Source organism: Chanos chanos, chromosome 3 (assembly GCF_902362185.1).
Source record: "Chanos chanos chromosome 3, fChaCha1.1, whole genome shotgun sequence".
NCBI classification, from domain to species: Eukaryota; Metazoa; Chordata; class Actinopteri; order Gonorynchiformes; family Chanidae; genus Chanos; species Chanos chanos.
Window position 1 is genome coordinate 10,322,847 of NC_044497.1, and position 19,183 is coordinate 10,342,029.

Here is a 19,183-nt window from a genome sequence, read left to right on the forward strand (position 1 = left end):
CTTTTCTCAGGGTAGCACTTGAAATATTACCCACCTCTATAACACACACACAAAAAAGGCAACAGTTTGCATGGATGTTTTTAAGCATGGGGTATTCTTAAACAAATCCTTTTGTTTGTTATGGATGGTGCCAAGCAAGATGAAAACTATTTCAAATTGTAATAATTGTTTTGAGCAATTATAAATGGCTTTAAGTACATATACATTTAAATTTACATTCACATTTTAAATAGAAATAATATTCAGCGATTTTTCTTTTCATTATTTGCGTTTAAATCACATGTTCCTGTTCAAATCTGCAGGAAAGCTACTATAGTGGCTAACTAGTATGAGTTAAATGACAGAAATACGAGTGGATTTTTTTTTGACCTCGCATGCAAGCCGACAGTATAATTAAAGTATTATAAACTATTTCAAGATCCTGCAAATAGCAAATTTTGCAAGCCTATATTCCACATATTGTAAATGGTCTGTTTAGTACCTTCTCCGTGTTTATTAGCCTTCTGATTTGACTAATTAAAACAGTTTAAAGCATGATATCAGCTGATAAACATTTACAGTTAGAAAAGGACAGCTGACATGCACTGCTAAATTACATTTCAATCATGTTAACAAATATGAACTGATGATCAATGAATCGAATTTCATTAGCGGGACAAACAGATCACAGGTGCTATTGCATCAAATTCGACTGTCTCATCGATCAAGACTCCTTGGCTCTTGAGGAGTAAGATCATGACATTTATATACTCTGAGATAAAGGGCTTAAGTGCTTTACTAAAAGCTGTAATGAAATCCAGTTATGCACAGGTTTGACCTTTAGTTCAATAAACTCAATCTGCCCAGCATTGCCTTTTACTAATTTATGTAGTAGATATATACCCAACATTAGGCAGAAGTCTCTTTGTGAACTTGCACCCACCTCAGTATGTTACTCTCCTGTCTTACACTAAGTGAGCACATTAAAGGATTCAAGGATAGGAGGGAATGTGTGATATGGTAAATCAAGGTGGAATGTGCTAGAATATTGTGGAAGAACCTTAAAAGTGTATATGAGGATGAAGGCTTTGTCTGTTTTGTTTTTTTTAAATGTTTTTTTAATGTAAACTTTACAGAGACATTCTGTCTCAGTGAATTCTTTCCCTTGAAAGTATGTTTGTAGAGATATATCTGAGCCTCTGTCTGGTTTCCTCTCCGCTCAGCAGGGTCCTTGATATTCAACAAAGATCCCTCTTACTGACAATATCTTTCTTACAGAACTTAGTCTGTACAATACATCCCCATTAGCTATCAGTGATTTTCACAGGTGGGGATTATCACACTACAACAGGGCAGCTGCTCTCCAGAATAACTTTAGTTAAGAAAAGAAACATGACTGAAAAAAATGGTGGGTGTGAGTTATAGTTCACATTTAAAGAAAAATATCTTAAGAGAGGATAATTCAGTTTATATCAGTTTAATGTCACTATCACATCTGTACCAGCAGCTGGTCCAGAGGAGCGCTAGCCTCAGCTAAATGTCATTTACTACCACTCATACTACTTAAGCTTGTTCTGTTCCGTCCAGACTAACTCTGATTCTGGCCAAAGTCGGGCTTTGGTGATTTGTAACTTTGGCAGTGTAAGGATTTGGCTGACTTACAGCTTACATTCTCAGATTCATAAAGTTAAAGAAAGAGGCTGTCCTGTGCTTTACGCTACAGTTTATCATCACAACTACCATGTGATGTTCAGTCCAGTTTACATTCCTTTCTGTACATCAGGAATTTAAGGTGTTTATGCTCATTTATCAGGATTCTGCTAAACATTAGGATTAGCTGCATTTCGAACTTGAGCCACAAAAATAGACAATAAATGCCCTTGAAAGTGGTACATAATCAAATCTGAAGTATAATTTCATGTGCTGTCCAAATTTCATTTGACCCGAGCAACATTTGAAAACGGAGTAAGTTCATTTTTCTTTTTTTCAGTGACAGACTAGAAAAGAAATAAATCCCACAGTCCTATCCAAGTCCTTATTTGCAGAAATATTCTTTTGTCAAACGGCATGTTCATAGTGTTTATAAATGTTGTATGGTGGTTGGGAAGAGAGTTAAGATTAACTGAACCGAAACGTTTAACCTCTGGTAGAGAGGTTTGTATCAGGCATTTCATTAAAGAAGTCTTTGTGCGGTGCTTGTTCTAGGTCATTTTGTTTGACTGAAGATGAAAGGAAAGGTAGAGCCTTAAAAAATCCCCTTGCCAGTTTGACTTGAAACTTGAACAGGGCTTCTTCATCAGCCCTGAGCGCCAGTATACACTGTATGTATTTCAAATTCAATTTAAATTTCTGTTATTAATTTCATTGTTCTTCTTCTTCTTCTTTTTTGTACGCTTTTGTTGACAGTGTTTCTTGAAGGCAAGGGCCGCTCAAATCATCAAGAGTTTATTTTGATGCTCTCTCTGTGAATGTAATGTACTGGTCAGTCTGCAAAGATTAAGAGTGTATGAGGACTTTTCATTTTCAGATCTCAAATTGTCCAGATCACATTCCAGATTCCTTTTAAGTCAACTGCCCAGAATGTGCCAGGCTGGACTTGGAGCAAATCTCATTGTTCTTTCTCATTCCAACAACAATAACACTGAGCAGCACGGGAACAATCCCATGCTCCCCCGGGCTGAACTGCCCACCCAGCTGGCCTGCCTTTCGTATCAAAGCACATGCTACAAAGACCCAATTTCGTTGGGACAAGACAAGAGGGCAACCGAGCCTCAGCAAACATCTCACACTGTTCCTGTAATAAAATTCTCTGTTTGATAAGCACATGTGTCCCTCACATCCTGATTCTTTGCCTTTGTTTTTGAACTCTCTTCGTTCTTTGATCCAAGAAGAGGATTTGAGATGGCTGTGATAGCAGGATAGAGAGAGAAAGATCAAAAATGACTCTGGTAAAGGTCATACACACCAGAGATCAGTGGGTGGAGTTAAACAGTATTGTACAAAGACAGAGGACAATAAACATATTTCTCTGAAAAATCATACTTTTCATGGATTTCACTTACTATAAAATCACTAACTCAGATGAAGATCTGATTGAGAATTGAGACCTATTGTTGTCTAGACTTTGGGAAAGCCCCAAGCACAACAATATAATGCCATTATTAAACAGCCAGTTGAGAAATGTCATATTTTGGTCAAACAAACACAGCGCTAACCTGTTTATAGATGAGAAAAACCCTCACCGAATTCACCTTGTAACACTTTGCGATTACTTGAAGGACAGTTTTGCATGGACATCGATTGTTTTGGTTACATGCTCCATGTATAATTACAAAGAATGTAAATTCTACCATTATAAGCAGTAGAACATCTTTATAGGCTATTTGTAAAGTCTTGGCATACTTTAGGAATAACAAAACTCCAGATACAATGTTCGAAAAATTCCATGCATGTTCACACTCAGTAAAAAAGGAATTGATTCAGTAGTTCTCTCATAGTACATACATTCCACCAAGTACATTTTTTGCAGAACCATGACTACGTGCTCCCGGATACAAATTGCCACAGTTTCCAAAGTGATGTCATAGCATGTGTGTATACCTTGATAACAGAGTAACTGTGTAACAGTTTTCTCCGGCCTTCACTGTAGTAGCCCCTACCCTATCTGACAGAGTCTCACATTCTTTTGTGTACTGTTTGAAAGAGAAATGATAATGATTCAGTCAGAAGTGACTAATACACTTAACTGCGCGTCACTTTAGTTACGGCTCCTTGTCTTTCCGTACCGTCGCTCTGTAAGATGTACGCATTCAATAATGAGAATATCAAGGATAACTGGCACGGCTACTGACATTACACACCGGTTAAAACTTTATCAGAACAGTCTGTGAGGACTGCCATGGACTTGGACTGTTGTAACACTCGCCTTGTGTAGCAGTCCCATTAATCAAGGTGAGGCGTACACACACATCCTCCCTTATTTGTGAAACCAATCACTTGTTTTTTCCTCATTATGTGTGCTTGAAAAGTACCCGTGGAGCACGGCCAACTGCGATTCCAAACGGCTGGCGCCACAGTCGGCAAGTGTCCCAACTACACCAAGAGAGCTGGCCAAAGATTCCCCTGTGCCAAATCTTTAGTGTTCGCATCCAGCTCACGACAAACGAATTTGTAAGAGAACGAATTTGTCAATTTGATTAAGCTTTTTTTTTTTTTTTTTCTTTTCCTATTATAAAATACTAACCTAATGTGAACCGAGTAAATAATTTTACCATGAATGATTTTTTTTTTTCTGTAATAATTATAGGCTACTCAATATTAAAAAGTATTTACAAAGTTACAGACAAGAAAAAAGGGGAGAAAAGGTTTTATGATACAGCAGATTCAGTAGCCTGGACTAGTCAGGACAGCACAACCTAATGTCTATGCAGACAAAAAAACTATTTCCAACATCAAAACAGCTGTCTTCCAGCTTTTAGTAATAGTTTGTACAATGCATAAATATACTGTTCAGTAATTCTCTTTGGTCTTTTGATCATTCAGTATTTAAGGAGGGGTGCAGGGGAATAATTTAACAGTCATACAAACTTAATAGAACACTGCTCTTTAATAACACTTTATAGATCTAGGCTCTTTCTAAACACCATATCTGAAACACTGATGAAAAAGTAAGACTTTCCCACTCGGGATCTTCTGAAGTTGTTTTACTTGGTTGAAACACCTTTGGCACCATTCAGAGTTCATGTGTTGTCTGTTTCATTTTTTGGCTGATGGACCCTGATTACGATTCCTGCTTTTTGTTCTTTCTGAGTTTTTTAATCTTCTCCTGACGTACTGTTTCTACTTCCAAAGAGGAGATCTCTGAGAGCCTCTGAACAAAAGAGGGTGAGGCGCCCCACACAGGGTCAGGGTAAGATTCAGCTGCAAAACAAAAGGCCGGGAAAAGCATGGTCAAACACAGCCTGCTTAGTCCACTAAGGGCCTCTGGACAGAGGAGAGCTGACAGCTCATTACAGAACAATCTGCACTTGACATTCATCCTTCGCTGTACAAACATGGGTTAAAATATGAAGCACACACAGGTGGCAGACTAAAAGATTTGTTAAAGAGATAAAGGAATAAAGCTGCAATAAGTTCTGTTTCTTAAGCAATGGTAATATGTCAGACTGACATGCTAGGCCTTGCTCAAATATCTGTAGAATTTTTTTTTTTTCGCAGAGACTTTTAAATCAAATGAGCATTTCAGATTTATGAGTTTGGGACATTCGTGAATGTTGTTGTGAATAATACAACTGTTAATCATTGCACGCGGTGGATGAAAAAATGCCTATCACTCCCTTTCCAAACTTAAAACTAAAAAAAAACAACAACACATTTTTAGAACCCAGAGTACAATGTTGCATTACAAAGCTACAGTGTAGTAACAGTGAACTTACTTTTTAGGCGAGAACCAATAGTGATTAGACTGCATGCACGACTCATTCTTGATCTAGAAAAATTAAAGGGAGCAGAAACAAGAACAATTAATAATAGCTCTAGTGTTAAAGATTTCACGTATGTAGCTGTTCAAAAGTTACTATATTTGTGGTGCTGTGTGCCAAACTGATATTTGAGACCTGGTTTTGAAACCTTCCACTGACAAAGTCTGCCTCCCACTGACAGATGAGGTAGTAGTTGGTAAAATAATTGCTGGAACTGAGGTAAGATCATAGCCAATATAGCACCTGAAATTATTAAGATCATGTAATATTTTCATGCTGATATTACATAAAACAAAATACTCAGTCCCTTGAACAAAGTATAATTTTTTAAATAACAAACTACGAGTTACTCAAAAGCTATCAGCCTAAAACAAGTCATTCAGTATGACATCACGGTCTCCAAAACATGTTACATGATTTGACCAAAATTGGATTGAGCAGTCAGCAGATGATTACCCTAATGTTCGTGGTTTTGGTATGCTGCAGGACCGTTCTTTTGGTTGGGGAAATCTCGGTGAATTATTCGATTTATGAATCCGGTATTCCGGAGGAAGAGGAGGGATGATGAAGTTTCTCTTCTGTGATGCCTCATCTGATAAAATGAATAAAGTGCATCCATTTTAAGTGTGTGTTTACAAGCATCTCCACAGTAATTATTAATAACTGAATAAAATAATTGTATCAATGGCAAAACATTCCTCCATTACATATCTTTCTTTTTTTTAAAAAAAATAAAATAAAAGGTAATTTCATTTTAAATTAAGCACTCATCTGTGAATAATTTCAATCTTAAAATTCTTAACTTCATGCAAAATTAAAAATGATCACAGATTATGAAGTTCTGGGCACCATCTACTGGTTTATAAAATGCATAACAGGATTGCAATAAAAATAGGTTCATTAAGGTAGTGAACATAAAAACAAAAGCAGAGGATACCTTTGCATTCATACTTAGAGAATATCCCATCTCTCCATTGTTTATTAAATGAGACATTGTTCTCGGATGCACTACTTTCTGAATTAAGTCTCACCACCGCTGATTCATTTCTTCCAAAGAATGTAAATGAGGACCTATATAGCGTGTGAAAGAGGGGGAAAAAAATCCTGAAAATAACTTAACAGAAGCATGGGAGGACAACATAAAAGTCAAACCAGATTAGCACCAGTACTATTCTTATTTACTGATCACTAGTGGATAATTACTGATTATTTAAATAAATTTAAAAAGGAACAAAAGTGCAAAAATAAGTGCATTACACTGACAGATAAGATGTAGATAATAATAATAATAATAATGATAATAATAATAATAAAAGTTTATTTAGAGCCCAACATCACTATAAATGGTCTCAAAGGGCTTTACATGTCTATAACAAAGTGTGAGATTTAATCTGGTGATATATTTCTGAGATTAGAGCATATCCCTTATGCTTAAACAAATTATCTAATATATATATATATATATATATATATATATATATATATATATATCTTTTTTTTCCCTTTTTTTTTTTTACAAAAATCAGAATGACACTGGAGTGCACTAGCCTTACCCAAAGACTTCTGTAATTTACTGTAGTGACAGATCAGTTAGAAAACATAAGGATTCATTTATTAGTTTCACATTGCTACTCATTTGCTAACAGTTGAGCCACTCGTGTCAGGTAACTTACCCCTCAACAATGCAGTTGGTATCAAGTGCTTTTAAATCCTTGGCATCTATAATATCAAAAGAAAAGTGTATATTTGTAATGCACAGACTAAAGGTCGCATGGGATAGCTTTGGAGGTCGCAAAATGATCAGTGCTCATGCGATGCAAACCCTTAACTCATTCACAGGAAAAACAGGTACTGACTGTCTGGCGCAAAACATGAAATTATGAAGAAGATGGCGAACCCGTAAAACCACACTTGGTTGACAGTACTGTAGGCTGGAAAATGCAGCTGGCCTAATTGTATTTATAATGTCACCATGAAAGCACCTTTGAAGAGTTGCTAACTAGCAAACATACAAAATGTTCCCATGCAACTCACTCCTTGGGATCTTTAGGTATCTCTTTCTTGGTGAAAAGCTATTTGGCTTTAATCCCCCGACAAATTCTCCATCGACTAGTCTCACATTCGTATACTTGTTCGTGAAAAGTCCGAAATCATTCACATCATGTAGCTGTGTCGAAATGGAACCTCCGTCAACACAGTCCTTTGTCTTGAGGGACACCGCAGCTGGAAGTATCATCAGTTTCGGACTAGCAAATGGTTGCATGTCCAGCACTGATAAAACAACACTGATAAAATAATAAACCTATCTAAAATCATTTCGGACGTCAAACGTAGCACTCTACAACCATTTTACCAATGACACCTCAGTGTTACAAGGGGAGGAGGGAATTTCTGAGTACCTGGTATCATTAGTACTGCGTTCGCGCAGTCACTTTATTATGCGTCAGAATTACCATGGTTACATAAACCGGATACAGCTCACGAGAGAGGTCTGGGACATACAGTGTTTATTTGGGAAAGATAATCTGGATTTCTTAACGAAAGATATAAATCTAACACAACTAATTAATCTAAGAAGTAAACTGTCTTCAAATTCCATCACAAACTGATTAACTCATGTCTTGCAACCAAGCGTTCGACTTTGTCCCTCTTGCATTTCACCTGTTTGCGGGATTAAAAAAATTGTCAGTTATAAGTAGGGTTGCAGTGGCTCTAGGCAAGTGTGCGCTCTTAGACTTGCAAACGCAGGTGGCGAATAAACTGCGTCCACTAAGCAAGAGAACTGACAACGGTGTTACTATCACCTACATGTACAAATTGTACTAAAAATGTACACAAGGTGGCGCAATTGTTATGATTTTACAATCCCCAAAACAATGTTAGTCTTCAGAACTTGTACATTATACAGTAGTTCAATCCATTGCTTTGTGGTACAGTCATACTATCCATCAGTTCTTTATGCATCAGAATGTTGATTGTGTGAAACATATAATCATTACGTTTCCATCACTGGTATCGGGTCATTTCTCATGTGAGAGGTATCTCTCTCTCTGCTGTACACTTAAAATGGGCAGCAAAAAAACTATCCGACCTTGTTTGTTTGCTACAAACTGCAAATCTTTTTGATTTCATTCATTCATTTAGACGGATAAGAGCAGTCTGGAAAAATGCATGTCAAGTTCACTCTGTCGAAATAAACTATAGAATTTACTAAACGCTCAATTGTCCTCCCCCAAGAATGTTACTGTTTACTACACAATTAACTACTTGAACCAATGGGGCACATACAGCATCTGCAGGTTCGCTTTATTACTTGGGATACGTATCGATGAACTGGTGTTGTTATCAGGGCGTTAAACTCCGCGCTATATGGGTTACGATATGTTTTATCCACAGCAACATATAACTTGGACGTTAACAAATCAGTTCGCTTTTAAGCTCCACTGAAAACACCGAGACACTTAAATTCGATCTACTGAGACCGCATTACCCAACATTCTGCTTGAAACGTTTAGTCTGATGGGATGTTCACTAGATAGTTGGAAATCAGCTAGAAGAAAACTGCTTGAATAGAGTTTAAGATGCGTTCAGATCGACTGAATGTTTCACTCTCTCTGATAGGATACATTCTATCAACGTCTCTCTAGTTTTCGTAATCGCCAGCCCTATGCGTAAGATAGGACACATTTCCGTCAGGCAGTCGAGCCAATAACCTTCTGGGGTCCTTTCTGGCGAGCTGGGCTGGTTTAAAAGAGCTCGAGCCACTGTAATGTTACGAGATCAGTCAAGAACTGTCACTCTCTCGGAAGGGGGCATTAGAGTGGCAGCTATTTACTTGTTAGAGAACCGGGATCCGTTCGTGGTATTTTGGCTCTTTGCTAGAGAGGTTACTCAAATGGTAATTTACTGCAAATTTTGAGGTGTAAGCGTTTTGTGACTCATGTAAGTTAGGTCATGCTGCTTTTGCATCACTAGAACATCTCGTGGGAAGGATATTTAACTGTACAGAGACCTACAACTTAGTAGTTTGTGTGCTATTGTAGATCGCCATTCAGAAATTTAATGTGTTGTCTTGGTTATAGGTATATAATAGAATATAATATATGTATATTTATATTTTTATGACAGTAGCTGTTTAGTTCGTATTTCCGTATCAATCATTAGGTAGGCATCAGTTAAAACATACTCTAATGTGAGCACTTGTGTGAAGGAGGGTAACTTAAGACAGAGGGGACTTGAATTTTCTTGTCGCTTATATGAACTAGCCTAGAACATAGTAAATGCTGTTTGCAGAGTTAGTAACAAACAAAATCTAGTTTCAATTCTAGGGATTCCAGATTCTTTTTTTGCCCCAGTTTTTTTTCTTTCTCTTATTATTATTTTTTACAAGTCAACATGATTAACATACTTGCGGAGTTCTTCGTGGTTATTTTGAAAGTTCTCTGGGCTATTGTCATGGCCGGGTTGAAATGGTTTGTGCGACCTAAAGAGAAGAGCGTTGCCGGACAGGTGTGCGTGATCACCGGAGCTGGTGGCGGTCTTGGGCGTCTTTTTGCCAAAGAGTTTGCCCGGCGACGCGCAATACTTGTTCTCTGGGACATCAACAAGCAAAGTAATGAAGAGACTGCAGAGATGGTGCGACAGATCTACCGTGAATTGGACAGCCCAATGTCTAAAGACGGTAACTGACATTTACAATCATTTCGTACTCGCTGCCCTGACTATTTCATAGTCACTTCTTGCGTTAAGACTGGCGCGCAAGGAAACACTGAAAGCATGAAAACGATGACTCTTAGAGCTACAGGAAGTCGCTGTACAGTTAAAATAAAACCAGTGAATTACTGCTTTATTGTCAATAAAGGCAAAACGACACTGCTTAGTTTTTACATGTTGTTTAACGTACTGCTGATTTGTTAAAAATATCTGCATTGATGTACTCAGTCCACAATTTGAATAGCCTTTGTTGCAGTGCAGTACGCACAGGGAATTACGCCATCGGCTTTGTGTTAGAAAGCATAACCCGATGGTCAGTCATGACACGCCATACTGTGATCTCTCCTAAAATGTTGAATTGATTTGGGATATAGTTGTAGTGCTGTGGTGGTCTTTGTCTTTATAGGTCTTTTCTTGACTTTTTCCTGCTATGCTTCTTCTTAGGAGCTGTTAGTGGTGTAGAAGAGGTTCCTCCATTCCAGCCACAAGTATACACATATGTGTGTGATGTGGGCAAACGAGAGAATGTGTACTCCACTGCTGAGAAAGTCAGACGAGAGGTCGGTGAGGTGGACTTGTTGATCAACAATGCTGGTGTGGTGTCTGGCCACCACCTCCTGGAGTGTCCCGATGAACTCATTGAGCGGACCATGGTAGTAAACTGCCATGCACACTTCTGGGTAAGTTCCCCTAATCCATCCTTAGCATAACACTTTTTCAAGACTTCACTTTCGTCATCGCTGAATGAAAATGAAGCCAAGGTCCACAAGTTTGCCTTGTTCAAACCTGCTTGTTCTTTGACGTTATGCACAGCCATCTTTGTTTGGCGCATGTTTAGTATACCTCTTAAAATGCATCAAAAATCACTCTTTCTCAAACGATAGTAAAAGTACTCACTGGTTCTATCATCTGCAGCAGTGAGAAGTGCAGTTACACAGTTCTCTCTGTTGTTGGACTGCTTTTTGAAATCCTCCCTGTAAGCCTGCCAAATATGAGTTATTTGAAGATATGTGGAAACTAAATGGTGAAGATAATCCCTTTTGCTCTCCTCACCTGAACTCTACTAGCACATTGCTTTTTAAGAAGCCCAGACCAGACATCCTAACATTCTGTTGTCTTGAGTGCAAACAAATCACTTTTCTTCTGGTTTTGGAAGTAAAGGTTTCTAGTCCTGGTCCATTCCAGATTTTAATAAATATTGCAGACCTGTTTAAGGCAAGTTCTTACCGAGGGAACCCTGTTCTATGTCTGTCTCTGAATCTTTATTACTCATTTGTTTTGATTTATCTGGATTGTTTGGGTCTGCCAAAATGAACATTACACACTGAGACTGGATACAGTACCGATGTGAACAATGAATGGTTCTGTTTGTAATGACAAAATGGCATTCAAGCAGGTTCTGTTTTAAAACTCACCGATACCTCCAGCAATAAACAACCCTGGCTGAGACAAGTAGGGGCTTTTGGTCAGCACACCGGGAATAATCTGTTCTGCCCAGGCCTGTTAATTAAAAGCCCATTGAAGGGCACATCCTGCCCGGGAAGTGCTATTTGTATTAAGCCATTCTCACTTGGCCTCACACTAATTAACCTCATGTTAGTAAATGAGTAAACTCTAAACGTCTGCTGGCAACATTGTTTTAGGAAGACCACCCTGTGGTGAGTGCTATGACGGTTGGCAGTTTGTTTAGATTCATGCCGTGCAGTGTCATGCTGTGGACTATTTTGGTGCAGTCTCCTCAGAACAGCCTGTTTATTTATTAGCGAGACAAAATGATTGATGGTTGATGGAAATTGCTGATTTGGTCACAGTGGCAAAGACCCTGGGAAAAAAAAAGAAATCAAGTTTGTGCAATTCACTGATCTTACCTGAGGAGGGTTTTTAGTATTCATGCTGAGTTGAGTGAGATAATGAATGAGGTTTCCATCATGCAGTCTATTACTTAAACTCTTGGAAAAATCAAAGCATTCCATTTACAAGACACAACAGAGTGCAATTTAAATAGGTAGTCAACTCTTGAAATTAAGTTTGGAAATTTTTTTTCAAAAACTGTCTAGTGTAATCCATTAAGCATAAATGAATCAGAATTTACTCCACTTCCCACTTTCTTTTTTTTTTTTTTTTTCGTTTTTCGTTTCGTTTTAGCAGTACATTTATTTAAAGCTGCTGTATGCCGTCAACTCAAAAGGATCCACTTGTTAGTTGGATAGTTGGGAGTCTAATGAAGGATTGGTCATGTTTTCTTTAGCTTTATGCAGTACATGCTTTCTTTGGCCTTATAAGATGAAAGCAGCTCTTAATGAATGGGGACAGGCAAGGAGCACTGAGCAGAGGATGTGGTTCATTAAAGCCACAAGCCAGATGAATAGACCTGGACCAGCACTGTTTTTTTTTTTTTTTTTTTTTCTCTCGCTCTCTCTCTCTTGCACAAACACATGTAATCTTAATTGGTCACTGCATGCAGATGGTCTATGACACAATACAGTTTTTTGGCAGTTTCCTAAGCATAATTTTCAGTCCGTGATACTTTTTCTTTGCTAAAATTGTTAACTCTTCAGACCGCTTTCTTTCAAAACAATAGTAAGATTCTTTCATAAGAAGGCATTTTATGCTTTTTTTTTTCCCCATGTGATTCATTTTAATTGCTTTTGAGAGTATCCCATCCACACCAGAAAACATTGGTAGAAATGGTTTTAATCATGTCTCGCTGGTCTTGGACTAGCAGGACTAGGCTGATGCCATTTTATTCAGATGCAAACTTCTCCATTCGTCTCCCTTTTACAACAACCTTGAGCATTTTATTTTTGAAAAAACTGGACATTGTTAAAGACAGGGCAGAATTTGAAAACAAAGTATATTTTTCCCAATGGGCCAATCTCCATTTTTTTTTATATTTTCCCTGTTCAATATGTAGCTTATCTGTTTAAAAAATGGATTTTTTCCCCTTTTTTCTGACCCCTGTTGAAGTTTCTCAAGTCAGCTTTACAACCAATCCATGTCATCCTCTTAAATGGTCTTGATCATGACCTGGCAGCCTGTTCACCCCCTTAATTTCAACGCTCTGTTGCGTTTCGAAATGGGAAGGCGGGAAGGGCAAATTCCAGATGGACATCATCTTTATTTTTTTGGATTGTGTGGTGGGAATGCAGCTCGGATGTAAAAGCCAGCAGGAAGTGAGGCCATTATCTAAGTGTGCTCCTCTGCCAGGCTGCCTTAGCTCTGCTGAGGCCCTCTGTTCTTTCCGGCCCCTTCCACAGCTGCAGGGGAGTCCCGGGGCCAGTGCTGTCTGCCTATCCCATCCTGAGAGTCAGTGCACTCTTAATCCTGCTTTCTCCTGCGCTGTTCCTTTTTTTTTTTTTTTTTTTTTTTTTTTTTTATTTTCCTCCCCCCCTCTTTCCTCAAAGAGTGGTGTTTTGTTTGCTTAATAACATTTGATTACAGCTTGACTGCCATAGGACATGTCCAAATAAAAAAAAAAAAGGACTGAGATTCAGTGCCCAGTTTCAATTTGAGTTTGATTTTGTGTCTTTTTTTTTTTTTTTTTTTTTTTTCTGGACCTGATGACTCCCTGTGATGCAAACCCAGGTCATAACAGGAGACATTTGAATACTGCATTCCACAAGTGTGAGTGATGCTGAGGCGGAGGCATTTTCAGTAAGTGGCGTAGAAGTGAAGGACTTTTTCGGTACTCCCCAGAGAAAAGCATCAAGGGAAGACAGTTTTGTACACAGGCAAAGCTGGTAATGGGGAGCTGTTGCCTGACCCACTTATCTGACAATTGGTTTCTTGTCTAGGGATCAGCTTGACAAGATGCCAAGCGACAGGAGCCAAGTTTTCTGAGCTGCATTCCTGCCCGACCAGGAGAAAGGGGGCAGCCAGGCAGAAGGGTCTTACTTGAATAGTTTTATGTCGTTTTTTCAAGGCCTGTGCACCTGTACTTGTTACTTTGCTTGGTGCTGCTCCATTTGTTTTCAAAACTTAGCAAGTTACATTTACACATTCATTTAGCTTGTTAAGGTTCGGCAGCCGTTTGTCAGCCTTTTGGAGTCCAAATATTTGGTGTTTGCAGAAGATGCATCAGGATTTGTTCTCTTGTCTTAAACAACTCCCCTTTCAAATGAGTCTAATATAAGCAATATTTCAAGCAGTTTTAAGCACTACCATTCACCTGCGTATACACAAAATATCCAGTACTAGGTTATCTTTTTCTGATTTTTTTTTTTTTTTTTTTTGAGACCTCCTGTTTACCATCTCAGATGTTATGTTAGTGATGCGACGGCTGAGATAAAAGTTTATTTGATGGTAGGGATTCAACAACAAAGTGAGCATTGATCAGGTAGGTTAAAAAAAAAAAAAAAAAAAAAAATCAGCTCCGCATTTCAGTAGACAAATCAGTCCAGTTTATTCTGGGGCTGACTAATTACAGGCCATCTGGTCTGCTCTGCTCACAATATTTGTGCATATTCCTGCTGGTCAAACAGTAGCACTAATCTAGGATGACACCGCAGCTGTGAAGAGCTTTGTGGAGAGAAATGCACTTGAGTTTGTCTCAATTAGGAAGCGTAACAGGCATAGATCCACTGCATGCCCAAGGAAACACTTGGCTGTTGCAAGTTAATTTAGCGTAAACGCAAGCGTTGAGAAGCAATTACAAAAGCTATGAAGTAAGACATGAACTCCTGTTTGGTTTCACACATTTAGTGTCTGAGAGGTCAGCAGGGCCATGGCCACATGCAAGGACAGCCATCGGACCCCAAGCCATTAGGTGGGCTTCTTTTTTCGCTGCTTCCAGATATTGGTTCCCAGTAATATTAGGTTCATCTCTCTCGACAGGTCAAAGACTGGAGGTTTAACAGCACGACGTGTGATTGAATGCATTCACATGAACCCTGTGTTGGTTTTGGCTTTTCATTTGCCCCAATTGTGTTTTGTCCTGTGTCTTAATTCAAAGAACGCTGCTCTTCACCCGCAAGAAAGAAGCAAAAGCAACTTAATCTGGCGCATTGGCAGCACTACTGACTGTAAACTCTCCAAATCAAACTTCAGTCTTGTAGATTGTGTTAAAGAAGGTGTTGGCATTTGCTAGATACGGGCACAGTTGAGCTAATGCTTGATTTGCACGCAGACTTACCACCAGTTTGGCATGCAGAGCACGGAAGAAGCATTGGCCCATTCCAGATCCTCTCCCTGAAATGAACCCCTTAGCACAATAAGCTCACTATTAGTAATTTTACATTTAATGTCCTAGAAAACTACATATTTGACTGTCAGCGTCAGAAATAAGAGGTCCTCATGCGCTGTATATTTTCCCGTAATAAGTGTTGCCAGAAACTTCAAACACATGACCAGTGGGTTTCTTTGGAAGTGGTTGGTTTTGAAAGATTTAATGCACATTCAAGCACTCAAAGCAACAAGACTCAAAAGAAATCTCAACAAGATGTCAGAACAACACTATAAAACTTTGCTGGCATATTTTTTTTTTTTTTTTGTAAAATGCATTCCTCCACACTGTGCATAACTGTGCGAGCTGGTACCATTCTCAGGCAAGGTTCATTTCTACTGGGCATGTTTATAAATGATGATATCATCTCAAGTCTGGAGCAGACTGTTGTTACTCTTGGCTTTTAATATTTATAGACTTTTCATAGCATGTTCCATGTTCCATTGAGAATCCTCAATAAAGCAGCAGGTTTTGTTCGTGTGTAACAAGCATTGGATGATCCCTTTTTTTTTTTTTTTTTTTTTTTTTTTTTTTTTTTGTGATGGCCATAATTCATGTCCGCTCCCCCCCCCATTTTTTTTATTAGCATACACACTAGTAGCAGTTGCTTTTTCTTCAGCCAGCTGAGGGAGGTTGTCATTCATCAAATGGAGTAACAGTTAACTGCAGTCAGAGTTAAATGTTACTCCTGCTTTCGGGGGGGCGTTCCGTGAACAATGACGATCTATCTAGGAGGTCACATTGTGAAGATGTGTCTCTTATCATCAATGACTGAACCTTCCCCACTACCTCCTCCTCACTCTCAATCACTTAACAAGGTTGACTACACTGCGCTCAGTTTGTTTAATACCCAGCCGTAGTGTTTCAGCAGTGCTGAGCATCATGGGATGGAGTGTGTTGAATCGATTTGTGTGAGGCGTTGAGTGAGCGGTGGCTTGAGCTTTGTGCTGTGTGCGCTGGGATGTTCCACTGGGGTACAGGATCTTTGTGGGAAAAGAGCTTTCATCAGGCAGAGGAAGCTCTGTGGTCAAACCTCTCCTATACATTTTTACCTGCCCTGCTCTCTTGTTCTCTAAGATTAATAGTAATTGCACCATTTTACAATTTTCCTTTCCAAGTCAAACTTTCTTTTGAGAACAAACCCATATAACGTAAGCGTTTCAATTAATTATTTCCACGTCTGAAAACTGAACTCTTTTCTCTTTTGTTATAGCCTTTTTAAACAGTTACTGTAACTGTCTTCTTAGAATTCCTTAACAGAACCAGGGAGATGGGTAGTACTTTGTCTTAGTGAATTATTTAAAGGGGGGGGGGGGGTGGAAGCAGGATCAAAGGGCTTTGGCAAAGACTATCTGCATCAGCAAAATGACCTCTTTCTGTTTTTTTTTTTTTCCTCCTCGTCTTCTTCCAGACCACCAAGGCATTTCTTCCCAAGATGTTGGAGATGAACCATGGCCACATTGTGACAGTTGCCAGTTCTCTGGGATTATTCAGCACAGCTGGTGTGGAGGTTAGTACATTTCATCCACTAAATAAATCTATTGGCAGCTTGGAAAAAAGGACAGTCTGTTTAGAGACGCGCAGTGTGTTGGCTGGAGATGGCATGGAAATTCAGTGTGGTAGTGTGGGCTCTCCTTGCCAATTAAGGAACAGGCCTGAGCTGGGAGCTACACACTGGGCTCTTCTGTGTGTACCTGCAGGAGAGCTTGGCTCCCTGTGGAGCTCTGGCCCAGCAAATAGAATGGGGTGTCAACCATATGCTGCTGTGAGATGTCTCTATCTGCACTGATTGAAAGAACGAATTCACTCAGAGTGAAGATACTTCTTATTTAGCTGTTTTGTTTTTTTGGTGGAGTTTTTTGTTGTTGCAGTGACTGGAGGGTTGGTCGAATGTGGCTGAGTTGCTTACACTGGCTTGTGCATTTGAAGGACCAGCTCATTGAATATGCTGGTCGACGTGCAATCCTTTTTTTTTTTTTCCCTTTCACTTCAGTCCAAACTGGTGTCGTTTTCCAGCAGCCTTTGGGAAACTTTGCCTTTTGTTTTGTTAGCTGGATGTACACTTATGTTTTACAAGCCTTCATCCATAACTATTAGTCTCACTTCAAAGGAGCCCAGGAACAGTCCATTTCCCTGTCCTATTATGCTTCCTTCAAATGCGCTGAATGTGATTTTATGGCGTTACATTAATTCAAGGACTAAAGCTGCCAGTCTCGCATGTGGGCACAGTCAAATCTTTTTATCCGTTAGTGTTTATCTACACGCATCTGTGTTTGCCCAAGCTCGTTTTGAAGATTATGTCCACAGCGAACCACATCAAAACATTCCCGTGAGGCTAAACCATCGCTTGATATTCTAGAGAAGAATGCTAATGAAACTGTAGAACTCAATAGTTGGGACTCTGTGTCATTAGCAAGAGAGGAAAACTGCCTGAGGATGACTGGTAATGCTCACCTGTCGTACGCTGTACAGCTTTAAAAAGCCAGTGTCTTCTCACATATTCTCAGGATTACTGTGCCAGCAAGTTTGGTGCCATAGGCTTCCATGAGTCGCTGAGTCACGAGATCAAGGCGTCCGAGAAAGATGGGATCAAGATGACGTTGGTGTGTCCCTACCTGGTAGACACAGGAATGTTCCGAGGTTGCAGGATAAGGTAAGAACTTTGTCAGAGTGTTTCAGGAGTAAGGAATCGGCTTGATAATGGGCGTCTAGTTTAGGTGGACATTGCTTAACAACAGCAAAGGGTACATTTGCTCGTCCCCTTACATGTCATGGTAAGCTTGGCTTTCCACTCAAACAATGAAGCCTCTACTAAGGTACTCTCCCCTCTCAAATGGAAACTTGCCTCTGTAGCAGGTGCAAGTTGGATCCAGTTCCTCTGAATAATGACTTAGTCTGAAAGGACAGAGGCCTTTTTTTGGCAAAGGTTGTTTGAATTTTTTTTTTTTTTTTTTGAAGGGTGGTTTTCTCTATGTTTATTGACTTGCTTTTTCTCTGCACAGGAAGGAGATCGAGCCCTTCTTGCCCCCGCTGAGGCCAGAGTTCTGTGTGAAACAGGCCATGAGAGCCATCCTGACTGACCAGCCCATGATCTGCACACCCCGTATTGTTTACATGGTCAACTTCATGAAAAGGTTGGCGTGGTTCCCATTACAGACACCAGCAGCCAGTATTCACAGACTCTGTTCAGATATATGCCTGTAGTAGCTAGTTTTTGTATAGTTTGTATATGTTTGCTTGTTGAATACAAATTCAAATCTAAATGGACAAAGAAATATTAATACAGATATTGTAATCAACCATGTTGAATGGGGTCACTTGTTCCTCTGAAAGCTGACTTGTTTTTCTTTTCTTTTTTTTTTTTTTTTCTCTCTGCTTTAAGCATTCTGCCCTTTGAAGCCATCGTCTGCATGTATCGGTTCCTGGGAGCAGACAAATGCATGTACCCCTTCCTGGCTCAGAGGAAGGAGGCCATGAACAACAACGAAGCGAAAAACGGGATCTAGAGGGCGCTGTTTTCAATTCACACAAGGGCACATTTCCTAAAAGGAAGAGGATAAGACCACTGCAGGAGAACGGAAGCGAAAAAAGACTGAATTTAGACTGGTGCACTTGCATTGAGCAGATGCAAAGGTTTACCATATTGTTCCTCTGGAACAAAGAAAGCTGTGTACTACACTAAGGATTTATTTGTCTTTTGTTATTTTTTTTTAAGGTTTGTTTGAAGAAACCAACCATCTATATACTGTGTCAATAGTTTTGAAATCATACATGAGGTATTCCATAATTA

The 19,183-nt window shown here is 39.2% G+C and overlaps 1 protein-coding gene across 1 annotated transcript; it reads left to right on the top strand.

The window, feature by feature from the left end:
• The first annotated feature begins 9,854 nt into the window (after nucleotides 1-9,854).
• rdh10a (retinol dehydrogenase 10a) lies at nucleotides 9,855-18,899 on the top strand. Its single transcript, XM_030769471.1, has 6 exons — nucleotides 9,855-10,140; nucleotides 10,617-10,852; nucleotides 16,805-16,903; nucleotides 17,901-18,046; nucleotides 18,396-18,527; nucleotides 18,776-18,899. The coding sequence occupies exons 1-6, from the start codon at nucleotides 9,855-9,857 to the stop codon at nucleotides 18,897-18,899; spliced, it is 1,023 nt and encodes a 340-aa protein (XP_030625331.1).
• Nucleotides 18,900-19,183: the final 284 nt, after the last annotated feature.

Bases quoted from the DNA above. Each gene is read 5' to 3' on its own strand.
- rdh10a (XM_030769471.1), top strand. From the start codon at position 9,855: ATGATTAACATACTTGCGGAGTTCTTCGTGGTTATTTTGAAAGTTCTC. The intron at 10,141-10,616 runs GTAACTGACATT...GCTTCTTCTTAG, and splicing joins CAGCCCAATGTCTAAAGACG to GAGCTGTTAGTGGTGTAGAA. The intron at 18,047-18,395 runs GTAAGAACTTTG...TTCTCTGCACAG, and splicing joins TTCCGAGGTTGCAGGATAAG to GAAGGAGATCGAGCCCTTCT.